Source organism: Trachypithecus francoisi, unplaced genomic scaffold (assembly GCF_009764315.1).
Source record: "Trachypithecus francoisi isolate TF-2019V2 unplaced genomic scaffold, Tfra_2.0 Lachesis_group1, whole genome shotgun sequence".
Lineage (NCBI taxonomy): Eukaryota > Metazoa > Chordata > Mammalia > Primates > Cercopithecidae > Trachypithecus > Trachypithecus francoisi.
The window spans coordinates 49766720-49782655 of record NW_022681454.1 but is presented as its reverse complement, the minus strand read 5'-3'; the positions used below and the strand labels follow the sequence as shown (position 1 = coordinate 49782655).

General features: G+C 44.2%; 1 protein-coding gene across 1 annotated transcript in view; it reads right to left on the bottom strand.

The window, feature by feature from the left end:
- HPSE (heparanase) overlaps positions 1–7041 on the bottom strand; it is a 43984-nt gene extending 36943 nt beyond the window's left edge. Inside the window, exon 1 of the mRNA XM_033214219.1 lies at positions 6706–7041. Within this exon, the coding sequence (XP_033070110.1) occupies positions 6706–6938 (233 nt within the window). The 5' untranslated portion in view covers positions 6939–7041. The remainder of the gene's footprint in view (positions 1–6705) is intronic.
- Between the last annotated feature and the right edge of the window lie 8895 nt (positions 7042–15936).

The window sequence follows — 15936 nt, the reverse complement described above, 5'->3', positions numbered from 1 at the left end:
AGGCAGTGACAGGGCCATACTCCCTCTGAAGGCACAGGAAAGGATTTGTTCCAGGTCTTTCTCCTAAGTTCCCATAGCTTTTTGACTCCAACTCCGTAACTCCTGTCATCACATGGTATTCTCCCTATGTGTGTGTCTGTCTCCAAATTTCTCCTTGTTATGAGGACATCAGTCATATTAGAAGAGGAGCCCACCACATTCCAGTATGACCTCATCCTAACTAATAACATCTGCAATGACCCTATTCCCAAATAAAGTCACATTCTGAGGTACTCAGGGTTAGGACTTCTAACATGGATTTCGGGTGACCTCATTCAACCCATAACAAAGACCAAATAAGATAAATTATTTATTAGGTTTTCCAATACAGGAAGGCCATTGATGATGTCGGAGAGATTGATTTTAGTGACACAACGATGGTGGCATCATGAGGGCGGAACAGCAAGAACTGGCTGCCAAGGGGAGGGCAGAAATGGGGTGGTTTCTGCAGAGGCAGTAGGTGAGGAGGTGATTGAGATGGGAAAGGCTTGGGGATGCTTCTATGCTGCGAGGAAGACGCCAGTAAAAAGGGAGGGGTTGAAGATACAGGAGAGGGAAGAGGTGACTGACAGAGCAAAGTCCTTGGGGGTTGGGGAGGGGACGGGATTCAGAGCAGAACTGGAAGAAGCGGACTGAGATCAGAGAAAGGAGGAAAGCTGGACTTAGGCATGACATGTCTGCAGATTTGATGACAGGAGGAAAAGGAAAAGGAAGTAATTGCTCATTTTCTTTGGGAAGCAGAAGTATGGTGATGTGCTAAGAATGACAAGGTGAAGGTGGAGTCAGAGATTTTTAAAAAGTAGAGAATGAGAAAGGCAGACAAATGGAGAGTTAAGGGTAACACTAAGGGCCAGGGAAGTCTGGAAGCTAAAAAAATGTTTGGTGCAACATCAGTCTGTGTGGCTGGGAAACTGTCCACTCCCCCAGAGCTCAATAGCCCAGCTATACAGGTTGGCCACTGAGACTGGAAATGAGGCATTAAAATGGCTTATTAATATGCATTAAAATTAATAAGTAATATATTTCAATTTCCAGGTTTTTGGGCCACCCTGTAGATTCCAAAGAGAGAAAATATGGTTGGACTAAATCAGGTTTAGGATTTTAGCTGGAAGAACAATGGAACAGGGATTTGGGGTTATTATCACAAAAGTGGTTCACATGATAAATTAAGAAGCTCAAATCAGATATGGAAGAAGTAGAGAGAGGAGGAAGCTGTTCAGTGGAGGTATTTAAAAATTGTTATGATGAGTGCTACAGAGTAGAGGAGCTGTGGTCTGGCTCTCAGAAAAAAAGGTGCCCTGCTTTTTAGTATTTGCCAGTTTCCATGGTAAATATTCTCACCATGGCTGATTTGCAGATACCCACAGGATGTCACTGAATACAGAGTTGAGAGGAAATGCATACATTTCATGAGCTGGACAAGCTGGTTCTGTTACAACTTGAGTGTAACATTATCTGTTACAACATATAAAAAAATGTGAGAGTGAAGAAACTGAGACAGTTTATCTAGGTGACTTGAAGTCATCTAGGATGATGGCGAGACTTGGAAGTGGAGAGGAAACTGTGAGATCAGTGCCAGTCTTCAGCTAATAAGGGGGAGTAAGTAAGGGGGGGACAGAGTGCTGTGAGCAGGAGCACTGGATGAGAGCCGGATGTGGAGATGAGGAACCACACACTGCATCATGGCGTCATCTGTAATGCTCATGAGCCTAGTCCAAACTGAGTGTGTAGGGAATTGACCTGCCTTCTTTCACTTAATTTCAAAATAACCCAGTGAAGCAAGTGGCATTATTATCATCATTTTACAAACAAGGAATCTGAACAAAAGGAGGTAATTTGCCCAAGGTAACAAGTCAAAAGAGATTTGAACTACAGCAGTGTGGAGTTCAAACTAGTGGGCTGTCATCCAGAAGCCAGACTGGAGAACAGGAAAAGGACTGGACTATGGGAGAAAGTGCAGCCGCTACTCAAAAGGGCTACAGGGAAGACAGTGTCTTCAGAGAAGAACCAAGTTGTAGCTTGGACAAGGAGGTAGAGGAGATATTCTGTGAGGAGGACAGAGCAGGGTTACCCCGCAAAGGGCTCCAGGGCACAGTGGATAGGGTTAGTGGGGAAGGGGAATGATAAGAGCTCAATCAGAGGGACAGCACTTCCCAGGAGTTAGGAGACATGAGGTGTGTGATTGCCCCCAGCCCTTTGTTTCCTTTTGGCCGTGGATATTTCTGCCATCAGTAGGCACATGGGGGGTCTGCGCCTCTTTCCAACACTGGTTATCAAAATATGTGTTTACATTGACAAGTAATTTTCCAAATGGGAAAAGCAACTCTGTCTGTGAAGATGCAAGAATCTAATATTGAATTTTTTATCAGTAAATATTTATTGAATTGGCAAAAAGAGATAAACTTTGCTGAAGGAAAATAAGCAAATTGCAATGAAAAGCAAATATAGTTGGTTGCATTATCACTGAGATTGCTGTTCATACCACTTTGCTCTGCAGTAGTTAGTATTTCTACCACTAACTCAGCACTATACTTTTTTTTATTTTTTTTTTACCATGCATTAGTGAACTATGCTGGCATATGTGTCTTAACTGAAATGCAGATCTGTACTGTCCACTACCATAGCACTAACTACATGTGGCTACTGAGTGCTTGAAATATAGTTAATCTGAGGCTGGGTGCAGTGACTCATGCCTGTAATCCCAACACTTTGGGAGGCCAAGGTGGGCAGATCACCTGAGGTCAGGAGTTCGAGACTAGCCTGGCCAACATGGTGAACCCTTGTCTCTACTAAAAATACACAATTAATCAGGCGTGGTGGCGCACACCTCTAGTCCCAGCTACTTGGGAGACTGAGGCAGGAGAATAACGTGAACCTGGGAGGCAGAGGTTGCAGTGGGCCGAGGTAACGCCATTGTACTCCAGCTTGGGCGACAAGAGCAAAACTGTCTTGGAAAAATAAAAAGAAATATAGTCTGAGAAGTGCTATAAGTAATACATGCCAGATTATAGAGAATTGGTTTGAGGAAAGGAATAATAAATATCTCATTAATATTTTTATATTGATTATATGCTGAGAAAACATTTTGGATATATTGAACTAAATAAAATTATTAAATTAATTTCACTTGTTTCCTTTTACCTTTTTAATATGGCTACTAGAAAATTTAAAATTACATATGACCTTGCATATGAGGCCCACATCATATTATATTTCCATTGGACAGTGTTGATTTAGGGCCAGGCTCTCTTTGGAGTTCTGCAAACAGTTGGGCTTAGGAAGTATTTTGATTGGTTTCTTGATTAAGTCCCTCTGGGAAGACGACAAATTGAAAGTTTTATTTTTTAAATTTTAGATTGCTCTATCATTGGTATTTCAGTTTTGTGTGCAGTTGGGCTGTACACAATGTATTTGCCTTCATGGAGGCTAGAACCACACCATATGACTAAGTTTGCTTAGGCCTCTTTGAAGTACTTTAGATGAAGGTTTGGGCCCTGAAACCGTTACTCTCATGTGAATACTTCTTTTCTTTATATCAATCTCTCAATTCCTTTCCAAACAATCTTTTTCTACCATATCCTACTCGCTTTCCTTTAAAAAATATAATCTGCTTTCCCTTTTTATGGGCACTATTGTCTCATGTGATCAGAGTCTAGTTTCAAACAGCGGCCAAGTTACTTAATCTCCCTGAGCCTCCATTTCTTCATGTTTAAAACGGGGATGATAAAATGGGGATGATACAACCTCATAGTGTTGTAGCCAAGACTAAATGGATTAATACCTAGAAGGTGCTTAGAACAGGGCCTGGCAAATGACAAGAACTGAGGAAGTGTCAGCTGTTTGTGTCCTCCTTTCTTTCCTTATTCCTTCAGCTTTCGTCTGCTCAGCTCTTGCCATCCTGCCCACACATCTTCACTTTTGAGGAACTGTAATAAATTAAACAACAGGCGTCTTACTCTGCTCTACTGTGGACCCATACAAAGCTTAGTGTTGTCTTCTGAGACGGCTGGGCTGCTTGGGCCCTGTGCCCCTCCTGGGAAGACGGACCCTCACACTCCGATTTAGAAGCTAGGTCTTAGATGAGGAGAGGGGGTTCCTGCCTCTTTAGACAGCAGCCAGCCTTGGAGAGAAGCACGTATGGACAAGAATAAACTGTTTTGTAAGCCAGAAAGAAAGTTTTATGTATCACACGTTATGCTCTCTTGGTATTTCATTATACTCCAGTCTTTAACAAAAAGGTGCAGAGGAGGTGGGAAAAAGGGTGCTCTGGGAAATGAAGAGATGTATTTACGAAGAATAAAGGTATCATCCTCACTAAGTTGCAGATTGGAAGTTCTACGTGTTACAGGGGTGTCAGTCAATTGCAGGGAGCTTGACTGCTGGATGATCAGGCCCAGACCCTGGAAGTCATACTGTATGTTTTTTCTTTTGGACCTGTTACTCCAGAGGTGAACCCCCATCGTCCTTTCTTGGGGAGAGGTTGGGGAATATGCTGGTTACAGCAGTAGAAGAGGCCTTGGGTCCTCACATTTCAGTAAATGGACATCTACTTCACACCCATTTTCAGTAAACCCACCCCGCTCCCCAACCCCCCACTGCCGCCCCACAAGCCAGCAAGCTAAGACCAGGGTCCTGAGATCTGGAGCCCTGTGGTTCAGCATTTCTCTGAAGTAATCTTCCTATCCCCTAACTAGTTGCTGCCTAGTATCAGCTTCCTATCCTTAAAAGGAAGGGCAAAAAGTGAGGATTCTTCCCCACCAGAAAATTCTAGTGCCACAAGGGAAAGCAGAGGTTAACTATGATCCAAAGAAAACAGAAAACTGGTGAATGGCTACCAAATGCTCACCATGTCCTAGGAAGAAACAATTCGTTTGAATGTCAAACACTTACTATGGGCCAAACACTGTGAAGCTCTTACCATATCATCAAATCTTTGGGCAATAATCCTTGAGGCAAGCTTGAGAAATTCCATTTTACAGTGGAAGAAATCAAGGTTGGTGTGGCCAAGAGACATGGAAAAACCAAGTCACTTGTCTTTGCCAGAGCTGAGAGTCAAGCCAGGACAGTCTGTCCATCTCTTAACCAGTACACTACCCATTAAATTAGCACTGGCAACTATCGTGTGGGCTCAGGGAGGACAGCACCTAGGTATTTAACACAGAGGTGAGATAGTGGTGATCTTTCCCTCTATCTGGGCTGGTCAAGATGTGGCCAACTCTGGAGGCTCCCAGGGCCTAAATAAGAGACTTAGAAGACCTGGGATTGTTGCTGTAGCTCCCCATCTTGGAGTCATGGATCTTAGTCTCCCAGTTATATGAAATTATAAAATATGAAGAAAAAGGCAAAAATATAGAAGATATCAGGATTATGCAGAAATGAGGAGGGTTGTACTCCAAGGAATGTTTGGAGAGAAAATGGACTATGATGACCTTTGACCACATCCTCAAGGAATGGATGATTTTTGTGAGACACAGTCTCACTCTTAGCTCACTGCAGCTTTGACCAGCTGGGCTCAAGTGATTCTCCTGTGTCAGCCTCTTGAGTAGCTAGGACTTCAGGCACACACCACCACATCTGGCTGATTTTTAAATTTTTTTTAGAGATGGGGCTTTGCCACATTGCCTAGGCTGGTCTTGATCTCCTGGACTCAAGCAATCCTCTTGTCTCGGCCTCCCAAAGTGCTGGGATTACAGGCACCGCACCTAGCTAAGGATTGGATTCTAAATTGAGTTCTAAACTTACCCATTTTCCCTAACAACTACAGGGCAGAAGCTTTGAACCTGCATCAGGTTCCTTCTTTCTCAGGCAAGAACAAAACTTGGAGCTGATAAGGCAGCACCACATTTCGCAGCCCCATTTTGGACAGACATCTTTTTATTAGGACTTTGTAAGTCACTGCAGTAGTCTCCTAGGTCTCATTTATTGAATATTTAGATTTTTATTCTTGTTGTAGATGCCCTTTTCAGCTGCCAAAAAAAAAAAAAAGAAAGAAAGAAAGAAAAGAAAAAGAAATCTACCTAACAGAGTTTAAAAGACAGAAGCCTATACACAATCTTGTCCTACACTGCACAGCAATTCAAGCATTCACAGGCCTCCAGGTGCACCTGCCCGGTTTCCCTCCTCCTGGCCAGGGAAGTACTGGGGCAAGTGGGCAGTTTCTTTTTTCAAATTTCCACTTATACCTGACCTTAGGTGGTGCTTACTCAATACTTACAGAATGAATGAAACAAAAAGGCTCATTTAGAGTGGGCACGAAAAATGTGTACACATGGACTTAGTGGAATAGTAGACACTGGAGACTCCAAAAGGTGGGAGGGTGGGAGAGGGATGAGGGATGAGAAATTGCCTATTAGATACAATGTACACCATTCAGGTGACAGTTACACTAAGAGCCCAGATGTCACCACAATGCAATATACCCATGGAACAGAATTGCATTTGTAACCCCTAAATCTATTTTTTAAATGATACCCCCCAAAAAGAGGTTTGGGGTCAGAGAGTAAGGGAGGGAGAGGGAGAATGAGAGGCGGGAAGTGGGGTAGGGAGAGGCAGGCGGGGGAGGTTCCGGTGTGAAGTTGTTTCCGCGCAAAAGGAGAGTGGCTGGCGGGGCAGACATGGGTGTCAGGAGGACAGGAGAGGGTACAGGACCAGGAGGCTGGCGCTTACCCCAGGAAGATGAGAAACCGTGGGTCCGTGGCCAGGTTAGCGTCGATGGTGACCGACAGGAACGAGGGGCTCACCAGGTGCAGCGGCTGCTGGGTGAAGAAGTCCAGGTCCACGACGTCCTGTGCTTGCGCAGGTCCGGGCAGGGCGCCCGGGCAGAGGGGACCCAGCGGCCCCAAGAGCAGCAGCAGCAGCGGCGGCGGCTGCGGCAGCGCAGGCTTCGAGCGCAGCAGCATCTTGGGCTCACCTGGCAGCTCCCCCGCCAGCGGCCGCGCAGCGGAGAGTCGAGAGCTCGAGCACTTCCTCCCCCGGCGCCCCAGCGCCCTTTTCTCCTTTCCTCCGCCCCGTTACGCCTACTCACCCCTCCCACTGCGCCCTCCATCCCTCCCACTCCTCTTCTGCATCCCTCCCACTGTTCCCAATCGAACCCCGCCCCGCCTGCCTGGCTCTCTCCTACTTCCTTGCTCGTTTTCCCCTGGTGGCGGTCACGTTCACTTACGAAATCACCCACACCCACTTGAAGGGTGAGGAGATGGCCGGGATCCAAGCGCCCGGGAGGCCTGGGGAGGAGCGCCCGGGGAGCAGCGCTGGGCATCCCGGACCCGGCTTCCTGACGCACGTGTTCTGCGCGCTCTCGTGGGAACCCAGCGTTTCCCACTTCCAGGTCCCATTCTGGTGGCTCCGGGTCTCCCTGTGACCCTCGAGTAAAACCTCCAATGGAGTATTCATCCCTTCCTCTCCCATCTAGCTTATGAACGCTTGTCACTTGAGCCAGATTGTCCTCTGGCCAGGCAGTTTCTTAGGTATTTTACTTTTGCTTGAAAAAATCTGGCCTCAGCATACGCTAAACTGCTGCTAGAAAGAGATCAACCACCCAAAATTCCTTATCAACTTCTCATGAAGACAATATTTAGCAATCTTAAAGTGTTAATTGCTCCAATGTCTGGAACTCAGGACCTGAAGCCCCCAAACAAAATGTGGAGTACGGACTGCCCCTGAATTTGGAACCTTTGACAAATTTCTCCTCTGCGCATTTATCGTTCACTGTTGGTCAGACTTTTCTTCAACTTTCCCTTGACGCTTACAATGATGTATAATCATAGCAAGCATTGCACACTTAGTGCCTACTGTATGCCTGATACAGGTGCTTTACTTGTGTTCTCTCCCCTTCTCACAACCCTGCCAAGGTGCATACTGTCCTTGTTTTACACCTGCAGACCCAAGCTCTGAGACAATAACTGGGTGAAGTGTCAGAATCGGGATGTGAATGCAGTTACAAAACCTAGAGCAGACGGCAGTGTGTCTCAGCTGAAATGTACCTTCCCTCAAGGAAGCTTTCTCTCAATCCCCAGGCAGCTGAAGTCCCCATGGCACACTGTCATAGCATCCTCAATTTGTTACACTCAATTTGTTAGACACTCTCATAGCATCCTCAATTTGTTAGTATTGTGATATTGCTCAACATAGGCTTCATCTACTAGATTATACGCTCCACGAAAACAGAGATTAAGTTTGTCTTATACGCTGTGCTAGCCACAGCTCAGGCATGTGACCATGCTTGGTGCTTAGTAAGAGTCTAATAAATATTGGTTGAGTAAGCAAATAACACCAAAACCCTTAGATTTTTCCACTTGAGATTGTACCACCAATAAAGCAACAAATAAAAATTGATTATTTTGAAAATGTGCATAGATCGGGCCAGACATGGTAAGTGATGCCAGTGATGCCATAATGCCTGTGATGCCAGCATTTTGGGAGGCCTAGTTGGGAGGATTGCTGGAGCCCAGGAATTCAAGACCAGCCTGGGCAATGTGATGAAACTCCATCTCTACACAAAATACAAAAAATTAGCCGAGTGTGGTGGGCCGTGCCTGTGGTCCCAGCTACTTGGGAGGCTGAGGTGGGAGGTTTATTTGAGCCTGGGAGGTGGAGGTTGCAGTGATCCTTAATCACACCACTGCACTCCAGCCTGTGTGACAAAGTGAGCCACTCTCTTCAAATAATAATAATTATCATTATTTGCATAGATCCAACTATTCTTTTTTTTTTTTTTTGAGACGGAGTCTCGCTGTGTCGCCCAGGCTGGAGTGCAGTGGCGCGATCTCGGCTCACTGCAAGCTCCGCCTCCCGGGTTCCCGCCATTCTCCCGCCTCAGCCTCCGAGTAGCTGGGACTACAGGCGCCCGCAACCGCGCCCGGCTAGTTTTTTGTATTTTCAGTAGAGACGGGGTTTCACCCTGTTAGCCAGGAGGGTCTCCATCTCCTGACCTCGTGATCCGCCCGCCTCGGCCTCCCAAAGTGCTGGGATTACAGGCTTGAGCCACCGCGCCCGGCCAGATCCAACTATTCTTTTTTTTTTCTTTTCTTTTCTTTTTTTTTTTTTTTTTTTGAAGTTTTGGATGTCTATATTTGTTTTTTTTTTTGTTTTTTTTTTTGTTTTTTTTTTATTTTTTATTATTATACTTTAAGTTCTAGGGTACATGTGCATAACGTGCAGGTTTGTTACATATGTATACTTATGCCATGTTGGTGTGCTGCACCCATCAACTCGTCAGCACCCATCAATTCATCATTTATATCATGTATAACTCCCCAATGCAATCCCTCCCTCCTCCCCCTCCCCCCTCCCCATGATAGGCCCCAGTGTGTGATGTTCCCCTTCCCCAGTCCAAGTGATCTCATTGTTCAGTTCCCACCTATGAGTGAGAACATGTGGTGTTTGGTTTCTCTTCTTGTGATAGTTTGCTAAGAATGATGGTTTCCAGCTGCATCCATGTCCCTACAAAGGACTCAAACTCATCCTTTTTGATGGCTGCATAGTATTCCATGGTGTATATATGCCACATTTTCTTCATCCAGTCTGTCACAGATGGACATTTGGGTTGATTCCAAGTCTTTGCTATTGTCAATAGTGCCGCAATAAACATACGTGTGCATGTGTCTTTGTAGTAGAGTAATTTATAATCCTTTGGGTATATACCCAGTAGTGGGATGGCTGGGTCATATGGTACATCTAGTTCTAGATCCTTGAGGAATCGCCATACTCTTTTCCATAATGGTTGAACTAGTTTACAATCCTACCAACAGTGTAAAAGTGTTCCTATTTCTCCACATCCTCTCCAACACCTGTTGTTTCCTGACTTCTTAATGATTGCCATTCTGACTGGTGTGAGATGGTATCTCATTGTGGTTTTGATTTGCATTTCTCTGATGGCGAGTGATGATGAGCATTTTTTCATGTGTCTGTTGGCTGTATGGATGTCTTCTTTTGAGAAATGTCTGTTCATATCCTTTCCCCACTTTTTGATGGGGTTGTTTGTTTTTTTTCTATATATTTGTTTGAGTTCTTTGTAGATTCTGGGGATTAGCCCTTTGTCAGATGAGTAGATTGCAAAAATTTCTCCCATTCTGTAGGTTGCCTGTTCACTCTGATGGTAGTTTCTTTTGCTGTGCAAAAGCTCTTTAGTTTAATGAGATCCCATTTGTCAATTTTGGCTTTTGCTGCCGTTGCTTTTGGTGTTTTAGACATGAAGTCCTTGCCCATGCCTATGTCCTGAATGGTACTACCTAGATTTTCTTCTAGGGTTTTTACGGTATTAGGTCTAACATTTAACTCTCTAATCCATCTTGAATTAATCTTCGTATAAGGGGTAAGGAAAGGATCCAGTTTCAGCTTTCTACTTATGGCTAGCCAATTTTCCCAGCACCATTTATTAAATAGGGAATCCTTTCCCCATTTCTTGTTTCTCTCAGGTTTGTCAAAGATCAGATGGCTGTAGATGTGTGGTATTATTTCTGAGGACTCTGTTCTGTTCCATTGGTCTATATCTCTGTTTTGGTACCAGTACCATGCTGTTTTGGTTACTGTAGCCTTGTAGTATAGTTTGAAGTCAGGTAGCGTGATGCCTCCAGCTTTGTCCTTTTGACTTAGGATTGTCTTGGCAATGCGGGCTCTTTTTTGGTTCCATATGAACTTTGAAGCAGTTTTTTCCAATTCTGTGAAGAAAGTCATTGGTAGCTTGATGGGGATGGCATTGAATCTATAAATAACCTTGGGCAGTATGGCCATTTTCACGATATTGATTCTTCCTATCCATGAGCATGGTATGTTCTTCCATTTGTTTGTGTCCTCTTTTATTTCACTGAGCAGTGGTTGTAGTTCTCCTTGAAGAGGTCCTTTACATCTCTTGTAAGCTGGATTCCTAGGTATTTTATTCTCTTTGAAGCAATTGTGAATGGAAGTTCATTCCTGATTTGGCTCTCTGCTTGTCTGTTACTGGTGTATAAGAATGCTTGTGATTTTTGCACATTAAAACTATTCTTAAGCAACTTAAAAGCTAAGCTCAGTGAAGTTTGCAACTGGAATCAGGTTCATATCCTACAATTACTGTATATATAAGAAAAAAAAAAACACACATAAACACCACACTACCAGAAGAGTGTAATAATATGGTAGCAGAGATAGAGTTGGAAAAACAGGAGAAGAAGTTTCTTTTCCACATTTGTCACGATATTAATCTTACACCCCACCCCATGCCCCTGCCTCCTGTTGTGAGTCAACAGTCATACCAATTTCTTTAACATATTTTGGTGATTTGAAAAGTGGACCATTGCAAGTTTTCTAAATAGTGCATCCTTGTGGTCTACATGTGAGTTACTAATATGGAAACTGGGGGCCGGGTATGATGGCTCACACATGTAATCCCAGCACTTTGGGAGGCCAAGGCAGGCAGATCACTAGAGCCCAGGAGGTCAAGACCAGCCTGGGCAACATGGCGTAGCCAGGAGTGGTGTGTAGACCTATAATCCAAGCTACTTAGGAGACTGAGACATAAGAATTACATGGGAGGTAGAGATTGCAATGAGCCAAGATCACGCTGCTGCACACTGGGAGACAGAGCAAGACCCTGTCAGAAAGAAAGAGAGAGAGAGAGAGAGCGAGAGACAGAGAGACAGAGAGAGAGAGAGAGAGAGAGAGAGAGAGAGAGAGAGAGAAAAGAAAGAAGGGAAGGAGGGAAGAAGGGAAGGGAAGGGAAGGGAAAGGAAGGGAAGGAAAGGGAAGGGAAGAGAGGGGAGGGGAGGGGAGGGGAGGGGAGGGGAGGGGAAGGGAAGGGAAGGGAAGGGAAGGGAAGGGAAAAGAAAAAGAAAAAGAAAAGAAACTGGGAAAACAAAAAAGAGGGGACAGAGAAGCAATTTGCACACATGATGATCTGATGGCTGAGATCTGGCTCCTCCCTGCCTCTAATTTGGTTTGATTTACAATGTCTGATAAGGATATCTGATATGGATACATAGGAAGGAGGAACATATAGGAATATTAATAGGAACTGTCATTTCAGAGATATTTTGTAATAAGACACCTTAATTTTTATAGCAAGTTACAGCTACATACATCCTAGCTAGAGCCCTTTTTCATGCATCTTAGCCCTGCAGCTTGATGGGATGTACAATCTTGGGCCAGATTGTCAATCTCCAAGAGCCTCAATTTCTTCATCTGTATAGTAGGGTAATAATACATATTTCATAGGTTTTTGTTGTTGTTGTTTTTTGAGGCAGAGTCTCACTCTGTCACCCAGGATGGAATACAGTGGTGTGATCTTGTCTCACTGAAACCTCCACCTCCCACACTCAAGCAATCCTCCCACCTCAGCCTCCCAAGTAGCTGGGACCAAGGGTGTGCCCCACTATGCCCTGTTAATTTTTTGCATTTTTTGGTAGAGATGAGGTTTCTCCATGTTGCCCAGGCTGGTCTCAAACTCCTGACCTCAGAGATCCACCCACTTCGGCCTCCCAAAGTGCTGGGATTACAGGTATGAGCCACCATGCCTGGCCCATAGTCTTTTTTTAAGGAATTAATTGACAATAATGTAACAGAGTTAGCTCCATCTACAATGTGAGGTATGTGTTTAACAGATGAGAGATTATTATTATTATTATTATTTTTAGACAGAGTCTCGCTCTGTCACCCAGGCTGGAGTGCTGTGGCCGGATCTCTGCTCACTGCAAGCTCCGCCTCCCGGGTTTACGCCATTCTCCTGCCTCAGCCTCCGAGTAGCTGGGACTACAGGCGCCCGCCACCTCGCCCGGCTAGTTTTTTGTATTTTTAGTAGAGACGGGGTTTCACTGTGTTAGCCAGGATGGTCTCGATCTCCTGACCTCGTGATCCGCCCGTCTCGGCCTCCCAAAGTGCTGGGATTACAGGCTTAACCCACCGCGCCCGGCCCGAGAGATTATTTTTAACAAAATTATTACCCCCACTTAATCTTTGCAATAACCTTGTAAAGTAGGTTTACAGCTTTCTGATTCCAAGCCCAGAGTTTTTCCACTATCTCACCCAGATTTACGGACTCACAAATTATGTGATGACAATGATTTAGAGATAAAAAACTTTAAATGAACTAGAAAGTTTATGTCAACTCTTTATTAATTACAGTGCCAGGTGCAGTGGCTCATACCTGTAATCCCGGTGCTGTGGGAGGCTGAGGAGGGAGAATCGCTTGGGCCCAGGAGTTTGAAACCAGCCAGGGCAACATAGCAAGACACCATCTCTTAAAAAAAAAAAAAAAGTTTTTGAATTAGCTGGATGTGGTGGCATGCACTTGTTATACCAGCTACTTCACAGGCTAAGGTGGGAAGTTTGCTTGAGCCCGGAGATAGAGATTGGAGTGAGCCATGATCATGCCACTGCACTCCAGCCTGGGCAAAAAAGTGAGACTCTATCTCAAAGAATATTAATAAATAAAAAATAAATGCATAAAAATACAAAAAAATTATAATGTGATATCATTTCCATGTGGCCTGTGGACTGATTTTCAGTACTGGCAGTGGGTTTTTAGGGATTCACACAAGGTTTACCTGGTCAACAATTACAAACACCTGTAAAACAACAGACTGATTTCAGGATATTTTCAGAAAATGATAACCTTATCACTTGTCTGTTTAGAAAATTAAGACTTTTCTAATGTAGAGATCTCTGAATGGAGGCAAACTTTTAGGCATTTGTAGTTATCTCCAGGCAAATAAATAGTTACAAATGTGTTGTTTTGAGTTACTGGGTTATGACTTTCTAAAGTTAAGTTTTGCTTTTAATTATTTGCCAATCAAACTATATTTCAAAGCAAGGAGAAATTAAGCGAAAATTTTTGCTGAAAATTTGGTGAAAGGAAGGAAGTTAACATCTGTTGCATGCGTGGTGTTCTACAAGGTGCTTTCACATATTCGTTTATTCATCTATTCATTCAAATAGTTATTGGGTGCCTACCATGTGCCAAGCACTGAGCTAGGCAACTGTAAGCAGCAAGGAGGGATGGTTCCTGTGCTCTGAAGTTTTACTGAGGAAGTAGAAGGTATTTTAAAAATCACAGGCTGCTGGTGGCTCACACCTGTAATCTCACTGCTGAGGCAGGTGGATCACTTGACTCCAAGAGTTGAAGACCAGCATTAGCAACGTAGTGAAACCCCATCTCTGCCCAAAATACAAAAAATTAGCTGACGTGGTGGCATGTGTCTATGGTCCCAGCTACTCAGGAGGCTGAGTCAGGAGTATTGCTTGAGCCCGAGAGGCAGAGGTTTCAGTGACCCAAGATTGCGCCATTGCACTCCAGTCTAGGCAACAGAGACTCTGTTTCAAAATAATAATAGTAATAATAATAATAAATTTAAAAATATCACGCAAAAGTGAAATTGCAAGTTCGGTAGGTGCTTCAAAGTTGATCATGGTGCTTTACATGTGTATGAGGGAGAATTTCGATTTGGGGAATGGGGCCATTAAGGATGTGACACTTAAGATCTGAAAGGTGAGTAGACAACTAGGTAGAGGGAAATCATTCAAGGCTAATGGAATGGCCTGTGGAAAGGTCCTGTGGTGTATGAGAGCATGGAGAGTGAGGGGACTGAGAGAAGGCTGGGGTGTCTGGATCAGAGAGAACAAGGGGGCAGCTGGGGATATAGGAACAAACATTGCTGAGCCTTGCAGTACTTTTAGAGCAATGAGAAGCCATTGAAAGGGCTTCAAGAGGTGCTGTGATAGGATCAGATTAATGAAATGATCCTCCTGCCACAGCCTCCAGAATAGCTGTGACCACAGGCATATGCTGCCACACCTGGCTAATTTTTGTGTTTTTTTTTTTGTAGAGACATGGTCTTGCCATGTTGCCCAGGCTGGTCTTGAACTCTTGGACTCAAGCAATCTGCCTGCCTGGGCCTCCCAAAGTACTGGGATTACAGGTATGAGCCATCATGCTCGGCCTCAGATTCGTATTTTTAAAGGGCAAGCTATAAATGTTCTGTTTCCTCTGCTATATAGATGCCTGTCATAGAACATGGATGTGCATTTCTCTATAGAAATAGAGTTTCTATTTTTTAAATTATGCTTCTATATGTGCCTACATACACATATATACACATAAGATTATACACACAAGCTTATACACACACACACACAGTTAATATATATTTCTCTCTGTGCCTGTGGGCAATTGGGTACTGGGTATCAGCAAGTGAACTAGAGGATGCCAGAGAAAGCAGGAAGCGTCCCTAGAGCAAGAACTAATAAACTCAGTGACCACACACTCTAACCAGGCAGATTATTATCCTGTAGCCTGAGGGGTTATTCAAAAGTCCCTAAAGGGCTGACTGCCCGAGTTTGGTCACCTGTCTCTGGCATATGAAGGCCCTGCAAGATGTTAATTATACTCATTACAAAAAAAGCATAATAAAGTGAATTGAGGGGGACATTATTTATGTTGCCCTCAGGCTCTGTAAATGGTATATACAGTATAAACACAGGGCATATGTGTGTAGGGAAAACTCTCTCTCTAACTGTGCTTTTTCTTCTACTCTCAAACCACAACAATCATCAGCATAAGACCACTTCTGTGACCACAGGTGTGTGTGGTTTTCCTCCCCACACCAAGAGCAGACACCAGCTGGTGTTCTTTAATTCGGTTCTGACGCTATCTACCTGGAGATAGTGTGAGATTCCACAAGTTGAGAGCTCAGTCCCCAAGACTGCCTCACCCTTCCACACGAGTTCCGGGTCTGGGCCTCTGAAACTTCTCACCAACCGGCTTCAAGTTGGGGTTTCCATGGCCCCCTTTTTGGATTTGACTAATTTGCTGAAGTGGCTCACAGGACTCAGGAAAATACTTACTTACATTTATTGGTTTATTATAAAGGATATTACAAAAGATACAGGTGAAGAGATATGTAGGGTGAAGTACGGGGAAGGGGTCAG